Genomic DNA, 19,988 nt, shown 5'->3' on the forward strand with positions numbered 1-19,988 from the left:
AACATGTATTGTAATGGACTAAGAATCAGTATTTTTAAAACTTGAAATATTTGGATTTTCAAAACTTAGGGATTTTTCTGAATTTCTTAAACCATAAAAAGAAATTTTAATTTTGAAAATTGTTATGATCAGGAGCGAGCAAGAACTATTTTCTTAATAAGATTATTTTATCTAAGCTCTGCATATTCATTTTTCCCTTCGGATTTGTTTAGAATTCTTCTGAAGTCTTTTCTATATCCTGGGTCTATTGAAACATTTATTTGAAGCTTGAAGGCTTTAAACATTTTATTCGGAAACTTACAACTGAGCAAGGAGGCGGCATTCGAATTGTAGCACAGCTGTCATCATAAGTGAAGTGTACCTGTTAGTGAAGATGACATTGAATAATTTCTGCTGTGAATACACAATAATCTATAGATGTACTAAGCAAAAGGCTGTTCATTTTGTGATATATGTATACGTTCGTTAAGCAATGATTTAAGAAGAAGCTAGTGCCAAGGAAAATAATAGGTGTTGATGTTTTATATAGTTTTTCATGAAAACTCTTGCCAATTACACTTCTTTGTCTGCACAATATTCAGGAATAAGATTAATTTGCCATTTGTACAAGATCCACGCCCAACAGTGTAATGTAATAGCATGGTTCAATAGATTAGAATTAGCTTCAACTATTCGTAGATGAACTACTTTCCTTTTGTCAGATAGATAATCTACACTATGCCTTTCCTTCCATTTGGGGAAGAAATCTTGTTCCAAGATCTGAAACGTGTGGTCTCTCATTTCATCATTGGTAATCTTACTGTACCAGAGCAGCATGTACAATTACGAATTATTCATAGATAACAATAACATGCCTAACAAAAGAAGGATTTAAAAATATTCAATCATATCAGACAATTAGTTAAAACCATTCTGGAGGAACAAATACTGAATACAGGGTTCATCAAGTTGATCAGAAACAAGTTCTTTACTTCTATCTAAATATTCAAAATATTACGAACTATAAATATTAGAAATGAATAAAACAATTAGAGCTTTTGCGGGCACTAATTGGGCAACTGCACTGCGGGTCACCAAACTTGTTGCAATGGTTCAAGTAGGTAAATGAATTTCCAAACAACAAATTTTATCTCTAAAAGCATAAGTGGATCACCATTATTACTTTTGCTAGACAAGAACTTACCGGCAATAAGGCAAGTTTACCAATTTTCACTATGGCATGGGGGGCATTTTCACAGAAGTTTAATCACTATGGAAGAAGGAAATGTCGCAGAGAAGTCCTTCCACTCATTTATATTAGTAAGTGGCTCATCCATTCCCTAGTTTAGCTTTTAATTGCCATTCCCATTCTCACTCATTTCGTCCTAGCCTGCTGTACTCTTTCTTCAAGCTTCGGCTATCCTTCTTGTGGCAGAAATGACAGCATGAGCACATTAGCGGGCCTAGCACTTTTAACTTGGTATACATACATGTCACGCTCGTGCTAGCGCCGCAGCCATGCCCCACCTCGCTCCTACCTCTATCGCGACACTCTCCGTTGCACGCTCTAGGGGGTTGTTTGGTTGAACATCCTAATAAGCCTGGAAGTCAAGGCAATATCAAAATTAGGTCAAAAAATAGTGTTTAGCTTGTGATCAAGCCAAATGTTAAGGTAGTGCCAAAATTGAGTCTAGGAAAGAATATTTGGATTGCATCATACCAATTTTTTTAAAGTTATGAGCATGATACGTGAGACTCACATGTAACTATTTTTTTATATTAAAATATAGTCAACATAGGTCTTGATTTATAGATTTAATTGCAAAGAATAAAATAGTTCAAACGGATTACAAATTGGATATATAGTTTAGCAAATATTATGATTTGAAACTTGATAATGGAAAAAGGAACACATTTATTCAGCCAACTGGATGCTACCACATCAGCACAAACATAGCCAATGGCCAAGCCAAAAAAATCAGGGTCCTGATTTGCTCGCCCGGGTGGCAGCAAGATTTGGCTTCGGTTTGTACTGGGCGTGCCAAATGTTTTAGGACAATGCTAATTTTCACTTCTAACTAAGTGAGGGCTAAAATACATGGGTAAGATCAAATTTTGATTTGGATAGGGAAGGCCTAGAGCTCGTTTAGTATAGCTCATCTGATTTAAATTCTTAAAGTGATTATCTGAAAGAAACAATTTTATAGTTAAAAGTGATTATCTAGTGTGAATACTATAGATGCAGTGATTTTTTTTAAATAAATTAGAGAAACTATATTATCAACTCTTAATATCTAATTTATTTAAAAAATCGCTCCCACAAACTTTACTTTAAAAACTAAAAACTAACAAGCTGTTTTACAGAGCTTCCTTTTCTAGGCGAGAAATGCTTCTACTTTCTGCCAAACATGCCCCTAGAACCAAATAGCCCTAGGTCTCGGCTTCTGCTTTCTGCCTTCCGCAGAGTAGGGCTTCTGCCTTCCGCACGCGGCCCATCCACCGGCCGGCTCTCTCGGTATCGGCTTCTGCTTCTGCCTTCCGCACGCATCGCCCATCCACCGTGAGAGATCGCTGGGGCGAGGTGAGCCTTCGTCTCCCGCAGCTTCTCCATTGAGGCGAGCCTTCGTCTACCGCTGCTTCTCCATCGAGGCGAGTACTTCAGCGATCCCCTTCTATCTTCTATCACACCTCTTGCTGATCGAGAGAGACTGCATTTCTGATGGTTTTCTCCCTCGCCGTCGATTCGCTCCCCCGGGGGGGGGGGGGGGGGGGTTGCGCCGCTGGCCACCTCTGCGGCCTCCAGAGCTCGCCGGTGTGGTAGATCCGCCTCTGTTTGTAAACCTGCACTGTGTACAGTGAGAGAACTAACCATGTGCTTATCTTTTATTTTATCTGTGTGGTAATATGGTACCATCCTTTTGCATTTTTCTGTCTTTGAATACCAATTCCAGATAAAAGATTTCATGTATTTATGAACTGCACAACGGGTAGTGAGGTGCATTTCATTTCGAAGCATTCAGTGTGGAATTTCATTTTCATGTGTAGCGATTTTATAATGTATTGTGCTTTGTAGGTATTGAATTGTATCGGCCATGTTGCAACTCAGAACATTCTCCTTGCTAGGAGCTGCAACCTATGGCACTTCAACTAGGAGATTTGAAGGTAATTATTGGATTTAAGCTTCCCTGTCAACTTTTTGTTTTTCATTGTTAGTCAGGTTGTTCCCGTTTGTCATGATACATAGAAGAGCTTGTGGGATTCTAAGTATAATTGGAAATAATCGGTCAGCTGACCACAAATGTAATAACATTGTTGCCAGGGGAAAACCACAGATTTGTTGGCACACATCTAGACCATGTCACTATGACAGATCGTGAAATGATGGACCTTTTGCAATAGTCTGGCCATTATGTTCTTCCAAGGCTGTCTCGAAACTATTCTTTGGCTCTGAACATTTCTGTTTGTCTCCTGTACTCATTGTTAGTATAGGTAATGTTGATCTTTTCTCTTTGTGACATATTAATTGTTCACCACATTTGAAAAAGCTTCATAGTCTGCTAATTTGTAACATTGCATTACTCTTGATTTCACATTAGTTTATTAACTTATTCTCAATTTTTTCTGCTCTAATAATGCATTAAAAACACAAAGAAAGTGGCGGTGGTGTCCATGTGTTGTATGGACTATTGAAACAATAAGCATACAGGTGTAAGCAAAGCATTTTATTTCGGCCGGTAGCCTAATTCGTACCAGTCTTATCTTTTGCTCTGGAGATTCACCACTACTCAACCTTGGCCATGAAGATTGACGAATCCCATGCAGAGTCTGTTTAGACACGTCATGGATAATTCATAATTGAACACTTTCCCTTCTTATGAGACGTTCATTCAGTTCATGTGTAAATATTCCTTCTAGAATCTAGATAAATAGAACAAATGGGTTGTTTGGGGAAGTTAGTACAAGTACAACTATTGGGTTTCGAAGAGTAAAATGGCAAAGTAGGTCCCTAAAATGGCACATGTGTCACCCGTGTCTCTAAACTTGATAATTGTACATTTAAATCCACAGACTTGTATAAGGGGGTCAACAAAGGTCCAACTCTACTTGAGGATTGTACACTTTACTTGGTTTAGGGACCTTGGTGACACATCCGTGCAAGTTTAGTACCTAACATTCACTTTATTTGGTAACATGACCTTGGATTTTGTGGTCCTTGAATCTGCACATACCTTCAGAGTTTTGGTCTTGTTGATCCTCTTTTGTATGGCAATGTTTACACTATGTATTGTTGAATAATGCTTATTAATATCTTACTGTTTGGTAGGATCACAATTTCCACGATCTAAAGTTAACCACCTCTCACTTGAACAGGACGTTTCTGCTAAAGCAGCATTGAGGGTAAGTAAGAATATTTCATGCATTGCTGTCTATTTTGATCTTCCAACAAGTAAATTTGAGTTTAAGGAATCGAGAATTTATCACAGAACCAGGCCTCATCATCTTATCACAAAACCAGGCCTCATATCATCTTTGCAAACTATAAATTCTAGTATTTATACATTTTATAATATATTGCATAGTGGAACTTATACATTTCTTAATAGCCTTTTTCCAATGTTTCCATATTGTTATATTAAGTTATGTTAAATCATCAAGCCACAGTAATTATGTTATATTGACCTCCATTGCTAACTTGAGATAAGTGTGTCAATGTGGACCTCATTCTGTTGTTTGTCAGGCTTGAAAGGAGTGTCTAGTGTGGAAAAATGTGCCTGTTCAAAATAGCTTAGTTGTAAGTTGAACTGATCATATTGAATAGTAGCTCTTTCTTGCTATTGTGCATAGCTTTCGATGAGTTACAGTTCTTCGATGTGCATATTTTTTTAGATAGCTAGAATTCTTCATTTTAAATCATCAATTCTGTGATAGTTACATAGTAAATCTGAACTTGCACTATATCTTTTGACTTGTGAGTTACTCATACTGTTTACCTTCAGTTTATGAAATTCGCATCTGAAGTGGAAAAGGCTAGCTTCCTTATTTTGCTTATGGTCTACTTTACTGTCAGATTCTAACCACTTTTTCTCTGACAACACGATTTATTACAGAGTATTAGATGCAACGCTACTCAAACCCAAAGCGTTCAGAAGAAATCTTCAAGTGCAACTGTTCAACGTGATAAGAAAGGTTATAATTTAGATTTCTTGCACTTTGTATAACTGAATTGTCACTTTAGTTCCATTCGTTGTAGTGGGCAACTGAACCCAATGCCTTAATTTCTTTTGTATCATATTGTTTCAGGGAAAGTCCAAGGGCCAAAGCTGGACGATGGAAGTGGTGGGTTCCCTCCGTTCCGTTTCGGCAAAGGTGGCGGCGGCGGTGGAGGTGGCGGGGGTGGCAGCAACTACTTTGGTGGATTCCTTCTCTTCTCCTGCGTGTTGCTCCTAGATTACCTGAAGGAGTTCGAGAAATACCTGCTCACTCGGAGGCATCTAGCCGGAGACGATGCCGGCAACCAGCTGCTACAGGAATGATCGTCAGTCCCATTAGCACCGGCTAGCTACTAGCGTCTGAGCTGAAGAATTGGCTTCACAGCTGCCTTTGAACATTCGACGGCCTTGCTTGTTTATGTTCTTTTTTATGGCCTTCTGGGACAGATCATAGCTTGAAATAGACGAAGCTCAAATTACAGAACTGTGTCGGAGACTCAGAAACTTCCTGTAACCAGGCTGCTGTACTGGAAATATAAATTTAGTTGTATTGTAGCGTGTTCATTTCATCGCCGGTGTGGAATGATCTCATGGACAATCGGTTAACTGCCAATTTTAGCTTAATTCTTGTGTCTTTGCATTTGCTTTTTCTTTGGCGACTTTATTCAATATTTGTTGAGATACTGCTGCGAATTCTGAAAACGAGATTGTAGATGTTTCAGAAAACGAGATTGTAGATGTTTCAGAGTATATGCTGCACCATTGCTGTTTTGTTGACAGGGAAATTCTCGGGCCTACCGTGCGTGCATTGGGTGCGCGGTGTTAACGTCGCTGTGTGTGTCTGTAAACGTTTGACCTGAATCCATAGTGACTAGACCAGACCACCTTGCCCCAAGTCAGTCTGCAATTTGGTCTTCATTTTCGATGCAGTTTCAAGGCAATTTGTTTACCCGTATGAACTCGCTTGACTTGACCAGCAGAGGGGTCTCGTCGTGCGCTCTCCACTGCATTTTTTTTTGGGCCCAGCATTGTCACCAGACGATCTTGACTCTCGAGTCAAGAGAAGTATTATTAGTGCTAACAAAAGGTGTTGTCAGAAATCATGTTCGTGTTTTTTATTAAAAAAACAATCACGTTGGTTTGGTGAGGGCGTAAGCGGCAGGTCTGAATCTGAACCATAACCTTTTTTTATTCAGGCAATGACCCTAGATCAAAGTTTACCAATTCCTTTGAGAGTCGAAAACCGCCCCTAGCGAATTTCCGTGAATATCAGAAAATTTGCTCAAAATTCGGTGAGAACTTGGCCAAATTCACTCACTTAAATTTGTAAATTGGAGCCAAAATCCAGTTGAATCGACATTTGGTAATTGCTCGAATTCAACCAAAAACCGATCGAATTGTACCGAAAACCGACCGTATTGAACGCATTTCAAATGAATTCTTCAAGAAACCATTCGGTTTTCCTAATTTGCCAAGCGCATTTCTCGACTTTCAGTGAAGTTTAACGAAAGAAGTAAAAAATAGCTCAACGTTGTAAAATCAATAACTATTTTATCTGAGTTTCAAATCAAGCGAAAAAATTTTTGTTGGTATCCTTGTAACATGATCTACATGATAAAAGTATTTTTAGTCATAAAAAAATTGAATATTTTCTGTGAGAAAATGTATTTGCTAAACCTAGTTAAATTCATAGTTAATTCTTTGCTAATCCAAAAATAATGAAACAAATATTTTAGTCTTCTTACATGATCTTATATCTTTTAAAAATACATGAAATCATGACATAGTTATTGTAACATGCATTATTGTGTAAATGTGTTGCAACTAGATTAATTCATAATTAACCCATCACACCTCCAAAATCAGTGAAACCACTTTTATTAGTTTACTTATACTATGATTTATGTAGGAAAAATAATGGTAGACATGAAAAAGTTCATTACAGTGTTGTTTCTTAATATGTTCACTTATACTTGCGAACTTCATAAAAATTATGGAGAAATTATTAAAACTCTAAATGAAATGAAACCAATTTAAATATCCTATTAAGATACACTCTACATAAAAAATATGTGTTTGCATGATAAGCTTTTCCTTAACATGACGGGCCAAATTATCCTGTTTCTACAGCCCCATTTTAGTATTTTTTTCTATTTTTTAATCTTACTCTCCATGAAATATAATGCAAACAACATCATTTTTTTTAAAAAAAAATCACAGAAGTTATTAGAATCGTCTCTAGTACTTTTAGATTTTTTTCATTTTTTTGAATTTAAATTAAAAAACTAATCGAATTCAGAATTCGGTACAGACCAAATTGACTAATATTCATGATATTCGAGCGGTTTTTGATACATTTTGAACCCTGTTGTGGACTCCTATAGTGCCATCTCTCCACATGTTGCCCGTTTGGTCTCCAGGGTCCATCCAAAAGTTTCTCGATTTGTGGGTGAGAGAGCACGAATCTGACGAAAATCCATTCAAATTGTAAATTTGCTAACTAGCTAGCTGAGGGTTCTCAACATGCATATCTGCATTTTAGCGATACCAGTAATAACAATTTGATTTGACTGCCGGAGGATGAAACTGTTTTAAAATCCCTCCAAACTATTCCAAGAAAATCCACCCAAACTAAAAAGGATATCTATGAATCCTGACCGTCCTCACCTCGGACAACCAGGCCAATCCCGAGAACAGGTCCAGGTATCCGACACGCAACACCTATTGATGACCTACATTGGTAAGATTGTAGATATTTTACCAAATTTTGTGGTGCTAGGACACGATGCCATCTCCAACAGAAATTTTAAAAATTTATTTCTTATAATACTATTACAACATCACTATTTTTTCTATCTCTAATAGTTAATTTATTTTCTACCTTCTATTACTCTCTTCATTTCCTCGGATGCACACGCATACTCTAGCTACAGTGTTGCGGGATCCTGTTCTTGGTCGTAAATTTGCTGATCCCCATTTTCATCTCGATTTACTGTAGCAGCATAAAAGCAGATTTGGAATAGTTGTTGGAGAGGAATAAAGGAACCATAATCGAAAAAAGTACCGAGTACAGTGTTTTGCTGATCGTTTGCCGACTCCGTTGGAGTTGGCCTAAAAAGGTATCGATAGGATGAGAGCGTGGAGTTGATGTCGCCGTCGTGCTCAAGTTTCAAGACGCGCCTTAGATGATGGCTAAGGGTTTTCTTTCACGGTCTAAAATCCTGTCGTGAAGGGATTTTTTTTTTTCCTTTCAGCGCTCCAACGGTTTTCCTTCACGATTCTCGTCACGAAGGGATTCTTAAGATCATTCCCTCTAGGACGGGATTCTCTCTCTTTTTTCTTCGCGATTCCCCTCAAAGTAAAGTTGTTAGAGATGAGAGAAAATAAAAAGAATAGAAACGAAAAAAAGGAATCGAGAAGAGAACGAAATGAAAGAAATATAGTTAGAGATAGTCTTATCTCATTCTTGCTAGCTTGCATAGCCGTCACATTGTAATAGCCATTATTTCTTACCCCTTCTTATTACGGATGGAGCAAAATTGCCTTTTTGGAAATGGTCTTACAAGATGATAGTATTGTATTCTTCTTTAGAACATATTGTATTATTTTTTAGAACAAATTGTATTATTTCAAAACATGCATGCATACTATTGAATAGTGTTACTAGCGGTTAGCACCTCTCTCTCCAACTCCCCAACTCTCCAACACAGCTGAAACTTAAAAATGGAACAAGAACAAGAGCCATAATATATGGCAGAGACTTCTCAGCTTTATTACAATAAACAATTTATATTACAATAGGACATCTCCTACATCAGAGAGAAGTAGGTAAAGTATCCAAAACAGGAGGAGCATGACTCCTTGTCCTATTCTAATAAAATTTCAACACTCCCTGCGATTTACTATAATATATATATCTTGTTAAAAACTCTATAAAAAGCCAATAAAAAAGGCATTTGAGAAAAGAGTACATATTATATGCAAATTATATTACACATGTTGCCTCATTAAAAATCTTATAAAAACTCATAAAAGAAAAAATAGTACAACACTTAACCTACTCGGTCTCGTAGTCTACCATAATTTCTATTCTTCACAGGTAAGTATTAATATTAATTATCATTGCATAAACTTTAATGATTTAGAAAATATGATTTACTTGATCTTTAATATTGAAGCGGTACAAACCTTTAAGGTAAATTAAAAATAGCCATCAATATGTTTTTTTCTTGGCAAATCGTAGCTAACACTCCTGAGGATATTAATAAGATGATGAAAGTTCAACAAATACGCTCCCCTCCTAGTGACATCTTTTTAATTTCATTGTTCGAAATGTTTTAATCATATTTTTTAAAATGTGTATAAACAGTGATATGCTATTATCACAGTTCTATGTCCTTTATAAATGTCTTTCATATTAATGGCCGAGCTGATACTGCGATCTGCCAACTCCTATATTTGATGGAGCTGCCGAAGTCACGAGGTGGAAATATGCGGTAGCTCCGAACTTTCGGAAAGCAGCTCGCTCGGGCCGTCAAAAGTCAAGAATCAAGACTACAAAGAGACCGCGAATTTACCGTGAACATTCACCGTCCTTGCTCGACTTTTTTCTTTTCTGAAAAACAAAGAAGGGTTGCTACCATGACATGAGTCCTTAGCTTGCACAAGCGTAAGGGAACCCACATCGAGAAGCAAAACCTAAAATAAGAAAAACATGTTTCCCGTGACGATTTGGTACGGGGATCCGATGGAACCAATCCGACCGATCGGATAAGATGTTTCCAGGCTGCAAGCTTTTTACTCTGTCCGGTTAAAAATAATTTAAGCAAGATTTAGTTAAATTTTTAAAATTTTAACCATCAATAACTCCAAAAATATTTAGTTTAAAAATATAAAAATTATACATGTAAATTTAAATTAAAAATATTTTTCATAATATTATTTTTTATTAGATATTATAACTATATTTTAACAAAATATTTAGTTTGATCTAAGAAGTGTACAAATACAGAAATTGCAAAGGGCAATGTCCTTTTGTAGGACGAGATCCGATATCTTTTTATATTTTTATAAAATAGTTGAGTTATGATAAATTTAAACGAGCTTTACCATACATCTTATACATTCGTAATTAAAGTTGGTCCGATATCTCATCCCCTCTCAATTATTTACAAACTTACAGTAAATTTGAAAACCTACCATTAATAGACGATATCAGCATAAAAAATATTAATACACTATTATTTCCCTCTATCTATAAACTGCATCATCAACTTTTATTTTTCCTTAAAAATATTTAGGCTCTGTCATAATATTATAGATTTTATGTGAAAACACGTACACAGTTGCTAGTTAAGTAGTGATTAGTGAACAGACGGAGTAACTAGGATCTAATTTCTCTGACTTCCCACGAGTGAAGTCCGAGAGGAATAGTAGGTGGGGAGATATGGTTTTGCAGTCGATTACTGTAGCAAAAGCGACTGATACGGTAATAGAGTGATGATTTTATGGTAATAATAATAATAATAGTGTAGCACTAATCTGATATTCGTGATCCAACGGCTTCACTCTACCGTGAAGTGCCAAGCGACCCACCGCCCCGGCTCGGGGCTCTGGCTCGCCGGATAAATGGGTCGGAGGCGAGGCTGGGCTGGCTGGAGTGGTTGCGCCGTGGAAGCTTTTGCCTCTTCCTTCCCACTTGTTTCTTTTCTCCCTCTCGGCGTCTCCCCCGCTCCCCAACACAAAGCACACACTACGTCTCCCCCGCTCGCGGCTCTCCCTCACCGTGATCCAGCAAGAAGCGAGCGACCTCAAGCCCTACACTCCGCGGAGCTAGCCGCCCGTGGCCATGGCGGCGGGGTCGATCCGGGCGACCATGGAGGTGGGCGAAGACGGCGTCGCGCTTATCACCATCTGCAACCCGCCCGTCAACGCGCTCCACCCCATCAGTAAGCCGATTCCGTCTTCCTCAGTCCCCCGACCCTTTTCTTTTGCGGATTCCGTTGGGCCTAATCCTGTGGTGGCCCCCGTCTGGGGACTCGCGTCGCGTGCCCTGCAGTCATCGACGGGCTCAAGGACAAGTACGCGGAGGCCATGCGCCGCGACGATGTCAAGGCCATCGTGCTCACCGGTGAGATCTCAGTCCTCTTCCTTCCTTACTTAATTCGACCACTAATATGACCGACCGCCGCCTGTTCATTTTTCTTTTCTATTGCGAGTAATAATATAGTATGAAGTAGTTTTGCAAAGAAGCTTGTTCTTTCGGAGTCGGGGATATTTTTTCTTATCTTTTGATGAGGTTTCTTTTACAGGTTGATGTAAAAAGAAAAAACGTCTTTTTTGAAAGAAAAACACCTTTTTTTGTTGAATTTTTCGCTGTAAAAATGGCTGCAACCAGCAGTTTTCCGGTTTGGTACTATCATGGTTCACAATGGTTGTGGAACCGTCGCTGTCGTATCATTTGTGCTGACCCCAGTCAAACTGACTGGGGTTAAGTATTCGATTGCTCGGGTGCCGTACTGATTGAGCATTTGCGCTGGCCTGTGGAGCTATTTTATTTGGCTCAAGTAGATAGACTGTAGTGGGAACTGCGGTAAGAACAAGAAAACAAGGGTGTTTTCTTTACTTGATATAGCTTTCTAATAAAAAAAAAAGGAAGGAACGCCTTCTACTTCTCTACGAGGCTATTTGCTCTAGTATTTCTGAAGGGTTTGCCTGACTTCTATAGAAGTTAACTACATAAGACACGGTTTTTTTGGCTTGTCTTATTGATTACTAAAATGGATGTGCTGCAAACTTGTACATTTGACTAATGTGCGAAAGGGGTTCATAGTTATCAATTCATAAAAGACTGTCATTTCTGATACTTGTCGCCATCCTGGATTCTGAATTGCCTAGGTGCTGGAAGCAAATTCTGTGGAGGATTTGATATCAATGTTTTCACAAAGGTTCATAAGACTGGTAACGAAATGCCTTTTACTTGTACTGTTGTTTGCCCCATGCTTGGGAGCTTATGGGGAGCTGTTTCTTTTCTTACACATGCAACATTGACTCGCAGGGGATGTATCACTTATGCCAGACGTATCTGTTGAGCTTGTGTCGAACATGATTGAAGGTATAGCCTTTTGCCATAGTTCCTCCTATGTCACAATCGTTTTGTATACACTCTCATTTCTACCAGTATCATAATACCTGGATCTGTTTATGTGCAGAGGGCAAAAAACCTTCTGTTGCAGCCATTCAAGGCCTTGCTCTGGGTGGTGGCCTAGAGTTGACTATGGTTTCTCATTTTTTTGTTGCTGAACATTGTCACAGCTAATTCTTAACCTTGCTGCTCAACCTAGTCTAAATCCTCTTTATCTGTAAATGGCATGTTCAGGGTTGTCATGCTCGGATATCTACCCCTGAAGCTCAACTTGGATTACCAGAGCTAACTCTTGGTATCATTCCTGGATTTGGAGGTATGGATACATCTGTCTCTGAAAACTGGACTATGGCTACAGTTCCTTTTCTTTGTATTGTCATGTTGTGGATCTAATTGAGTGAACTTGTTATCTAGGAACCCAGCGTCTGCCGAGGCTTGTAGGTCTGCCGAAAGCAATTGAAATGATGCTGGTGAGTCTAATCTGTTTCTTGTATAAGTGAATTCTTGTCTAAAGATGTTTCCATCAAATGAACCTCCAATTTAGTATCTTATACTAGGCTGTAAGTAGCTTGAGCCTTGAAGTACCAAATTATATGGATGGTGTCCACGTGGATGGGAAGGTGGATCCTGGAGGTGATTATGCCATGCAGGATAGGATTGGGCCCTTGGGGAGTGACGACCGGTACCAGTTTAGCCAGCAAGGGACAACTGGTTTGATGGGAGGAAGGGTTAAGGGAAAGATGTTTGAAGGGGATATTTTAATGGCTATAAACATATGCTTGTCCCAGAAGATTGTAGAATAGTTCATCTTCACTACCTAAAATATTAAATTGTTTCTGGTCAGATAATCAGATCACACTGTCCTGGCAGCATCCAATAAACTTGGGTCAAATGTTGAGAATTGTCCATAGCCCACACTGGCCAATGTTAATACTAAATAGTGAAAGCAACCTCTAGTTGTTGACTTGCTGCAAAATTTTGGGCAACTTGAATTACATTTGGCTGCTTAGTTATATGAATTTTAGAGAAGAACAAATTCAGAAAAAAAAGATGATCACCAATATGAACCCCAGCTTAAATGTTAAATGCCCGTTACATGTTTCTATCCTAACGTTCATTTAATTCGAGATATGCGAGAAGCCAATCAGTAAGCATCCAATATCTTATTTTGTGAACTGTGGGATGTAATGACTTGTCCAGGAAACAAGTTACATGTTTTTAGTTAATTACTGTAATGACCTATCATGTGATGTTCAGTGTTCTGAATCAAGCATCTGGTATGATTTTTACAGCAAAGTAAGTTCATTACTGCAAAGGAAGGGAAGGAACGTGGTCTTATTGATGCCCTTTGCTCCCCTGATGAATTGATAAAGATATCACGCCTTTGGGCTCTGGACATTGCTAATTGTCGTAAACCTTGGATAAGATCTCTTGGCAGAACAGATAGGCTTGGTTCACTGTCTGAAGCTCGTGCTGTATTAAGTACAGCAAGACAGCAAGCAAAGAAGGTTGCGCCAAACATGCCACAGCACCAGGCCTGCCTTGATGTAATGGAAGAAGGTGTATTATTTGGAGGCCATGCCGGTGTTTTGAAGGTATGTGTCTGATATCCATCTCCTTTAAATAGGGAAGTGAGGCAAGATTATATACAATTTTCAACTTCTTTTAGTTATACAGCTAGCTGGGCACCGGATTTCTCAAGAAGTTCTGGAACTTATTTGTTGGGAGTTATACAGGAACATAAATGTCATAATCCCTACCTATGAAAACACACTTACATGTCTATATGGCGAATCCTGCAGTAGAGTGCAGGTTATCTTAGCTGAAATTTATGTAGAGTAACATATTTTGGTATTTGCGCTGGGATCAATGCTCAGTGACTTGAAAACGGTAACACCATGCAATAGTGGATGGCACATTCCTATTTCTTCTGTTGTTTACTATAGCTTATTGATGTGTTTACTTAACACGCCTGAATAAATGCAGGAAGCAAAGGTTTTCAAGGAGTTGGTGATAGCACCAACATCAAGGGCTCTTGTCCATGTTTTCTTTGCGCAACGTTCCACCACAAAGGTTGTCTTCCAAATTAGCTTACCTTTCTTTTCATGATTTAGGCTTCACTGTTGGCTATGTCTTTGATTATCCATCAAATCATTATCCTGTCTGAATAGCTTCAAAGCTTAGATGCAGCACCCTTTCTTTTTAACCTTTTAGAAATGGTCCAATGTCTAGCTGTGGCACCTGTTCGTTTGTAGTGTGTTAACATGACTTACATTAATTTCTACTGATAGAAAAAAAAAAACTGTAGGTGAAGGCAGTGAAGCGAAATTGCTGAGTAAACATCATTTAATTTATGGGTAGTTTCATTCTGGTTTCTGACTCATACAGCTGATTATGTATAGGTGCCAGGTGTAACTGATGTTCAACTGAAATCCAGGCAAATTAGAAAAGTTGCTGTTATTGGTGGTGGTCTGATGGGCTCTGGAATTGCAACAGCACTTCTTGTTAGCAATGTTTCTGTTGTGCTCAAGGAAGTAAACCCTCAGTTTCTACAAAGGGGAGAGAAAATGATAGCAGGTCAATCTCTTTATATTGCTGCTGCATTTTTGAGAAAATGTTCCAATGTATATATAATTTTTTGAGTTCGCCATGCTCTGTTGAAACCTAAGTTTTTCTTCTTGTGCTTGAGCTTTAGGATTATCTTTCCAAGTTAGATTTATAAGTTACCTTACTGATAAATTTCAACAATTTTCCTAACAGGTAATCTTGCGGGCCTGGTCAAAAGAGGCTCACTAACAAAGGATAAGATGAACAAGGCCATGTCACTTCTCAAGGGTGCATTGGATTATTTGGATTTCAAGGATGTTGATATGGTTATTGAGGTTAGTCTTCATATGTTTTAAGAATCTGTTGTGATTGAAATAGATTGTTGTGTTCATGAAACTTAGGAGAACTTTATTTAGTTACATAATTCATGGGTGTAAATTTTCATAGCACATACTTGTTTGTTAGGTTCTTGTGACACAATTCTTTTCTTGTAGGCTGTTATAGAGAAGATTCCTTTGAAGCAATCAATATTTGCTGACATTGAGAAAATCTGCCCACGACATTGCATACTTGCAACAAACACATCTACCATCAATTTGAATGTTGTTGGGGAGAAGACAAATTCTCAAGATAGAATTATAGGGGCTCATTTTTTCAGGTTTGTTAATTCTCTGACAAGTGAATTTGTAGCAGATCTTGAATACTAGCAATGCAAAGTTAAGAACTTCTGAAGTATGCTTGTGAACTGCGTAACAATGCATTTGCAGAAACACATCACTAAAATTTGTTAAAAGGTCTTTGCTGGAATGTCAAATTCTTGACTGTAGTTTTTCCAGTCCAACTATAGATGTCTAATTTCCACAGGTTGTATGAACTTATTTTCATAGAAGCAAAAGGAATTCAATGTTTATGTTGATGTACTGCATGGCAACTTATGCATTGTATTTTACTGAAGATTCATGTGGATTTTTTTCGTTCATGGTATATTTATCGCCAAAACACAAGTTGCATTACATGATCCTTTCCAAGACACAAAGCAGATGATTAAAGAATACTTTTTTCAAAGTATTTTTCAAAGCAGATGAATTGTTCTTCCCATTGCATAACCAATCTATTCTGCTCTTCAATCCATTGCTAATTGATTTTTGCATTATTCAATTGGAAGTCAGAAGCCTATAGCCTTGTGTAATTTGCGACCACTGTGATTATTTTCTAATTAGGAGCTTATTTATCAAAAGACATGGGAAAACAAATTATATTGAACATTCACACAAAATGGTCTGAGAAGTAGGATATGGACATCAAAATAATACAAGGTCGCTCTTATTTTACTGTTTTAGATATTATTCTCTTGTGCTTGCTTGTTGTGAAGACAACATGCTAATACTATTACATTTTGTTGTTTCCAGCCCTGCTCATATTATGCCCTTGCTTGAAATTGTCCGGACGGAGAAGACATCACCACAAGCTATCCTTGATCTCATCACAGTTGGGAAGATCATAAAGAAAGTGCCTGTTGTGGTCGGCAACTGCACAGGATTTGCAGTCAACCGTACATTTTTTCCGTACACACAAGGTTCTCATCTTCTAGTTAGTCTTGGCATTGACGTTTTCAGAATTGATCAAGTAATAAGCAGCTTTGGCATGCCAATGGGACCTTTTCAGTAAGTGCTTTGGCTCTATTTCCTGACATCTGTATGTAGCATTAGATGATCAATATAAACGTTGGTATTGAAAAGGATTTAATTGTACGAAATAAGGAGGGATGTATAATTCGTACAAAAAAATTAAATATGACTGGGGACAACTTATTCCTCTTGTTCCTTTGTTGCATTTATAAATTGGCATTGACTATTTGTTAATCAAATTATTCTTGTGAAGTTTACTGGAACATGTTTTTCTAATGATACTGTAGATACATAATGTTACAAAATAAACTGGTATTTAGTTAACAGCTGGATCAGGCTTCTGATTAGAGGTTGAACCTAGGTCAAGTTAGAATGTAATGTTCACATATCCTTCTTGTACTTCTATCATTTATATCTTTGTGCAAAAATGGTCAATAACCTCGCATGAAGTTCTTTTGCTGTGGAACAAACAAATATCCCTGATCAGCTTCGTATCAAATCTGTTTTGTAATTTCCCATCAAACACTACTACATTAGTTTTGGCTTTCACCATTCTCATTCCATTACCGAGTGCTGTTCCCTATAGAAAATCAAATAGTACAATATTTAGTTTGCTACTGACTTCAGAGTGGGTTCTTCCTACTTAGTAAAATATGTTTTTGGTTTAGTTGATTAGAATAATTTGTGGCCTCACTATGAGCATAATGCTGTAGCAGTACTACTACTAAAGGACAGTGTTATTCTGGGATTTGAACCACTGTGAATGTATTCATTACTAGATTATCAGTCTGAATTATCTTCCTTCTCCAGATGGGATTTAACCATCACGAGGAAAAAGGATAGCATGACATCTTTAGTATGCTGTGCTGTGCCTTAACTAGCTTGTTAAAATGAACAACACAGATCTGAGGCACTGTTGATGCTTAAATAGATATTGTTGATTGACTGTTTTAAATTTTGCTTCCATTATTCATGTGAGTTCTTATATTTGGCATTTTCCTTGCTGCCCTACAGACTCCAAGATGTGGCTGGGTATGGAGTGGCCTTGGCAGTAAAGGACATCTATGCTGCTGCCTTTGGAGAACGAAATTTGTACTCTGATCTAGTGGACTTGATGGTACAGGATGGGCGGCAGGGTATACTTCTTAACCCGCTTTTACTTATGCGATACTTTGATCCTAGCTGATAGGATGGCACGAGACAATCAATGAATCAATAAATGAATGCACATTTTCTGTGTATAATGTTCTTAAGAAGTGAAATTTCCGAGTTACCGTTTACAGGAAAGAGCAATGGCAAAGGTTACTACATTTATGAGAAGGGTGGGAAGCCAAAGCCTGACCCTAGTGTTCAACATGTGATTGAGGAGTACCGAAAACGTGCAAAGACAATGCCTGGTGGAAAGGTTTTCCTTTCTCACTCTACCTGTCCGAAACATGGCTTGTGCATTTATTGAGAATGGCCATACCATCTCTTGTGCTAATTGAAGCATATCCTAATTTGACATCATTACGTTTCTTGCAGCCTGTTTCTTTAACGGATCAAGATATATTGGAGATGATTTTCTTCCCAGTTGTGAATGAGGCATGCAGGGTTATGGATGAAAATATTGTAATTCGGGCTTCTGATCTTGATATTGCTTCTGTTCTCGGAATGGGCTTTCCCAAGTACAGGTACCCAGGAATTGTTTGAAGTCTTTCATTGTCACCATATGTTTATATAATTAGTTTGGTACAAAGATGAGTTTTTTTTACTTGTTTCTTTCATTGAACCTACACTTGGTCATGCATAGCACATTCGTTTTCACTCGAGTTTGCTGAATGAATTTCCAATGTGAATTGCTTGAATCCTATATCTCATTAAAACCAGAGGCTGATGATACTCCTAGAAGAGTCATTTCACATATACGTTATATGTAGATAAGAAACAATGAGTGGGATTTGCAGTTTATTGAAATAAACTTAAATGGTATGCGTGTTAGGAATGGGCACCATGCTATATGCACTGATACAACTTATGTAAATATTTATAATATTTATTTAGGCTGTGCCATTTCCCAAATTTTGATCTGCTTCCTAATTATTTGAATTATCACATGCACCTGTGTACTTAACTTATGTTTAGTTAAGCCGAGAGTCCTAACTATACTATACTTCTGGCTTTACATTATGCAAGTATCTGTGGCCCTTATTTGTCAAACCAAGATATACCTGGAATGATTATTATCCTCCATGCGCAATTTATGTATTTCTACGTTGCTTTTTTTTGGAGCACATTGCATTGTTATTGAGTTGAAGGAGGTGCAGTGTCTATTCTGAACTTTAGTTTAATTGCTATAATCTTATGCAGGGGTGGTCTTGTCTTCTGGGCTGACACTGTTGGAGCACCTTATATACATTCAAAGCTAAGCAAGTGGGCTGAAATTTATGGGCCCTTCTTCAAACCGTCATCGTATTTGGAACAAAGAGCTAAAAGCGGCCTACCACTGGTAATCTCTCTCTCATGGGCGTGTATCTCTATAGGACATCTGATTCTTGACTAATCATGTTGGGAGTACAATTTGTATTTACTTATAATCAAATATAGATTCTAGGTTTTGATAGATATCCACAGCTGCAGTGGTTTTTATTTTTCAGCAGCCTTTTGCAGTGGCAATCCTGCTTGTGATGCCTGTGCTTTGACAGACTGGAAACTTGCGTAGTAATTGCTGGGAGATGGAAAACAAAAAAAAAAAAAGTGGGAAAACTCTTGCCTTAGTTGGACCAGCCTCTAGAGTCATGTTGGGTTGTGTTGACACTGAGTTCTGTTAGTCATAACTGCAACAAGTCCTAGGTTGCCATTACATGGTGGGATGGACAAGGTCCTTTTGCTGGCTTAGTGGGCTACCTTTGGTCTCTAATTGTGGGCCTTTGATATGATGGCACAACTTCTTGCCCTAATCATTTAGCGTAGAATTATCCATTCGACTAGAGTACTGGTGTTTCTGCTGAAAATGTTGTGATGCTATCAGTAATCTGGCCATTCAAATTAATCATTTTATATTTTTCACAGAGCGCACCAAGCTCATCGCAGAGAGCCTCGACGAGGTCACGCATGTGAGGTAGAGTATTTCTATCAACTGTTCAGCTGTTGATAGAGTATTTGCTTCATGAGCATCGGCAGCTCTGTTTATCAACCTCTGTGAAGTCAAGAGGCGAAAAATGTGCCATCTTTTCCCACCAATTGGGCTGCAATCTGAAGAATAAATGAATGGTCTTGCATCCTTTTCTTTTTATGGTATAGTAATTTTGATGCCTTGAACTGTAACTATGACAGAGATTACACCCAGTGTGGCATGCATTCTTGTATCTGTCCAGTCTGTATTGTACGGCACAATCATGTGTTACAAGTTCAATAAAGAACGAAAATATGCAGCCATCATCAGTCTTCTCAAGTTTGGCACTATTGTACCTTCCATCTCTATCTCCACCACTCTCTCTC

At 38.1% G+C, this 19,988-nt stretch overlaps 2 protein-coding genes across 9 annotated transcripts; both read left to right on the top strand.

Moving 5' to 3' along the window:
- Positions 1-2,398: 2,398 nt before the first annotated feature.
- LOC133918777 (protein FERTILITY RESTORER RF2, mitochondrial-like) lies at positions 2,399-5,758 on the top strand. 8 transcript variants are annotated; one of them, XM_062362841.1, is made up of 5 exons: positions 2,399-2,594; positions 3,053-3,141; positions 4,351-4,377; positions 5,088-5,166; positions 5,281-5,758. In XM_062362841.1, exons 2-5 carry the CDS (start codon positions 3,115-3,117, stop codon positions 5,511-5,513), a joined length of 366 nt encoding a protein of 121 aa, XP_062218825.1. In that variant the 5' UTR covers positions 2,399-2,594; positions 3,053-3,114; the 3' UTR covers positions 5,514-5,758. The 8 variants fall into 8 exon arrangements, with proteins under 8 accessions (XP_062218825.1, XP_062218824.1, XP_062218822.1 ...); XM_062362840.1 differs by having other exon boundaries at positions 2,400-2,628; XM_062362838.1 differs by having other exon boundaries at positions 2,406-2,594; positions 4,304-4,377.
- A 5,071-nt stretch (positions 5,759-10,829) lies between these two features.
- On the top strand, positions 10,830-19,928 carry LOC133918778 (peroxisomal fatty acid beta-oxidation multifunctional protein-like). Its single transcript, XM_062362844.1, has 18 exons — positions 10,830-11,137; positions 11,248-11,319; positions 12,087-12,149; positions 12,247-12,303; positions 12,401-12,468; positions 12,568-12,649; positions 12,748-12,803; positions 13,626-13,928; positions 14,320-14,406; positions 14,736-14,910; positions 15,094-15,215; positions 15,375-15,538; positions 16,290-16,544; positions 17,523-17,644; positions 17,792-17,913; positions 18,033-18,181; positions 18,858-18,996; positions 19,560-19,928. Exons 1-18 carry the CDS (start codon positions 11,038-11,040, stop codon positions 19,605-19,607), a joined length of 2,184 nt encoding a protein of 727 aa, XP_062218828.1. The 5' UTR covers positions 10,830-11,037; the 3' UTR covers positions 19,608-19,928.
- Positions 19,929-19,988: the final 60 nt, after the last annotated feature.

This window comes from Phragmites australis, chromosome 5 (genome assembly GCF_958298935.1).
Source record: "Phragmites australis chromosome 5, lpPhrAust1.1, whole genome shotgun sequence".
Classification (NCBI taxonomy): domain Eukaryota; kingdom Viridiplantae; phylum Streptophyta; class Magnoliopsida; order Poales; family Poaceae; genus Phragmites; species Phragmites australis.

Bases quoted from the DNA above. Each gene is read 5' to 3' on its own strand.
- LOC133918777 (XM_062362838.1), top strand. From the start codon at position 3,072: ATGTTGCAACTCAGAACATTCTCCTTGCTAGGAGCTGCAACCTATGGC. The intron at 4,378-5,087 runs GTAAGTAAGAAT...GATTTATTACAG, and splicing joins CTGCTAAAGCAGCATTGAGG to AGTATTAGATGCAACGCTAC. The intron at 5,167-5,280 runs GTTATAATTTAG...ATATTGTTTCAG, and splicing joins TGTTCAACGTGATAAGAAAG to GGAAAGTCCAAGGGCCAAAG.
- LOC133918778 (XM_062362844.1), top strand. From the start codon at position 11,038: ATGGCGGCGGGGTCGATCCGGGCGACCATGGAGGTGGGCGAAGACGGC. The intron at 13,929-14,319 runs GTATGTGTCTGA...GAATAAATGCAG, and splicing joins GCCATGCCGGTGTTTTGAAG to GAAGCAAAGGTTTTCAAGGA. The intron at 18,997-19,559 runs GTAATCTCTCTC...TATTTTTCACAG, and splicing joins CTAAAAGCGGCCTACCACTG to AGCGCACCAAGCTCATCGCA.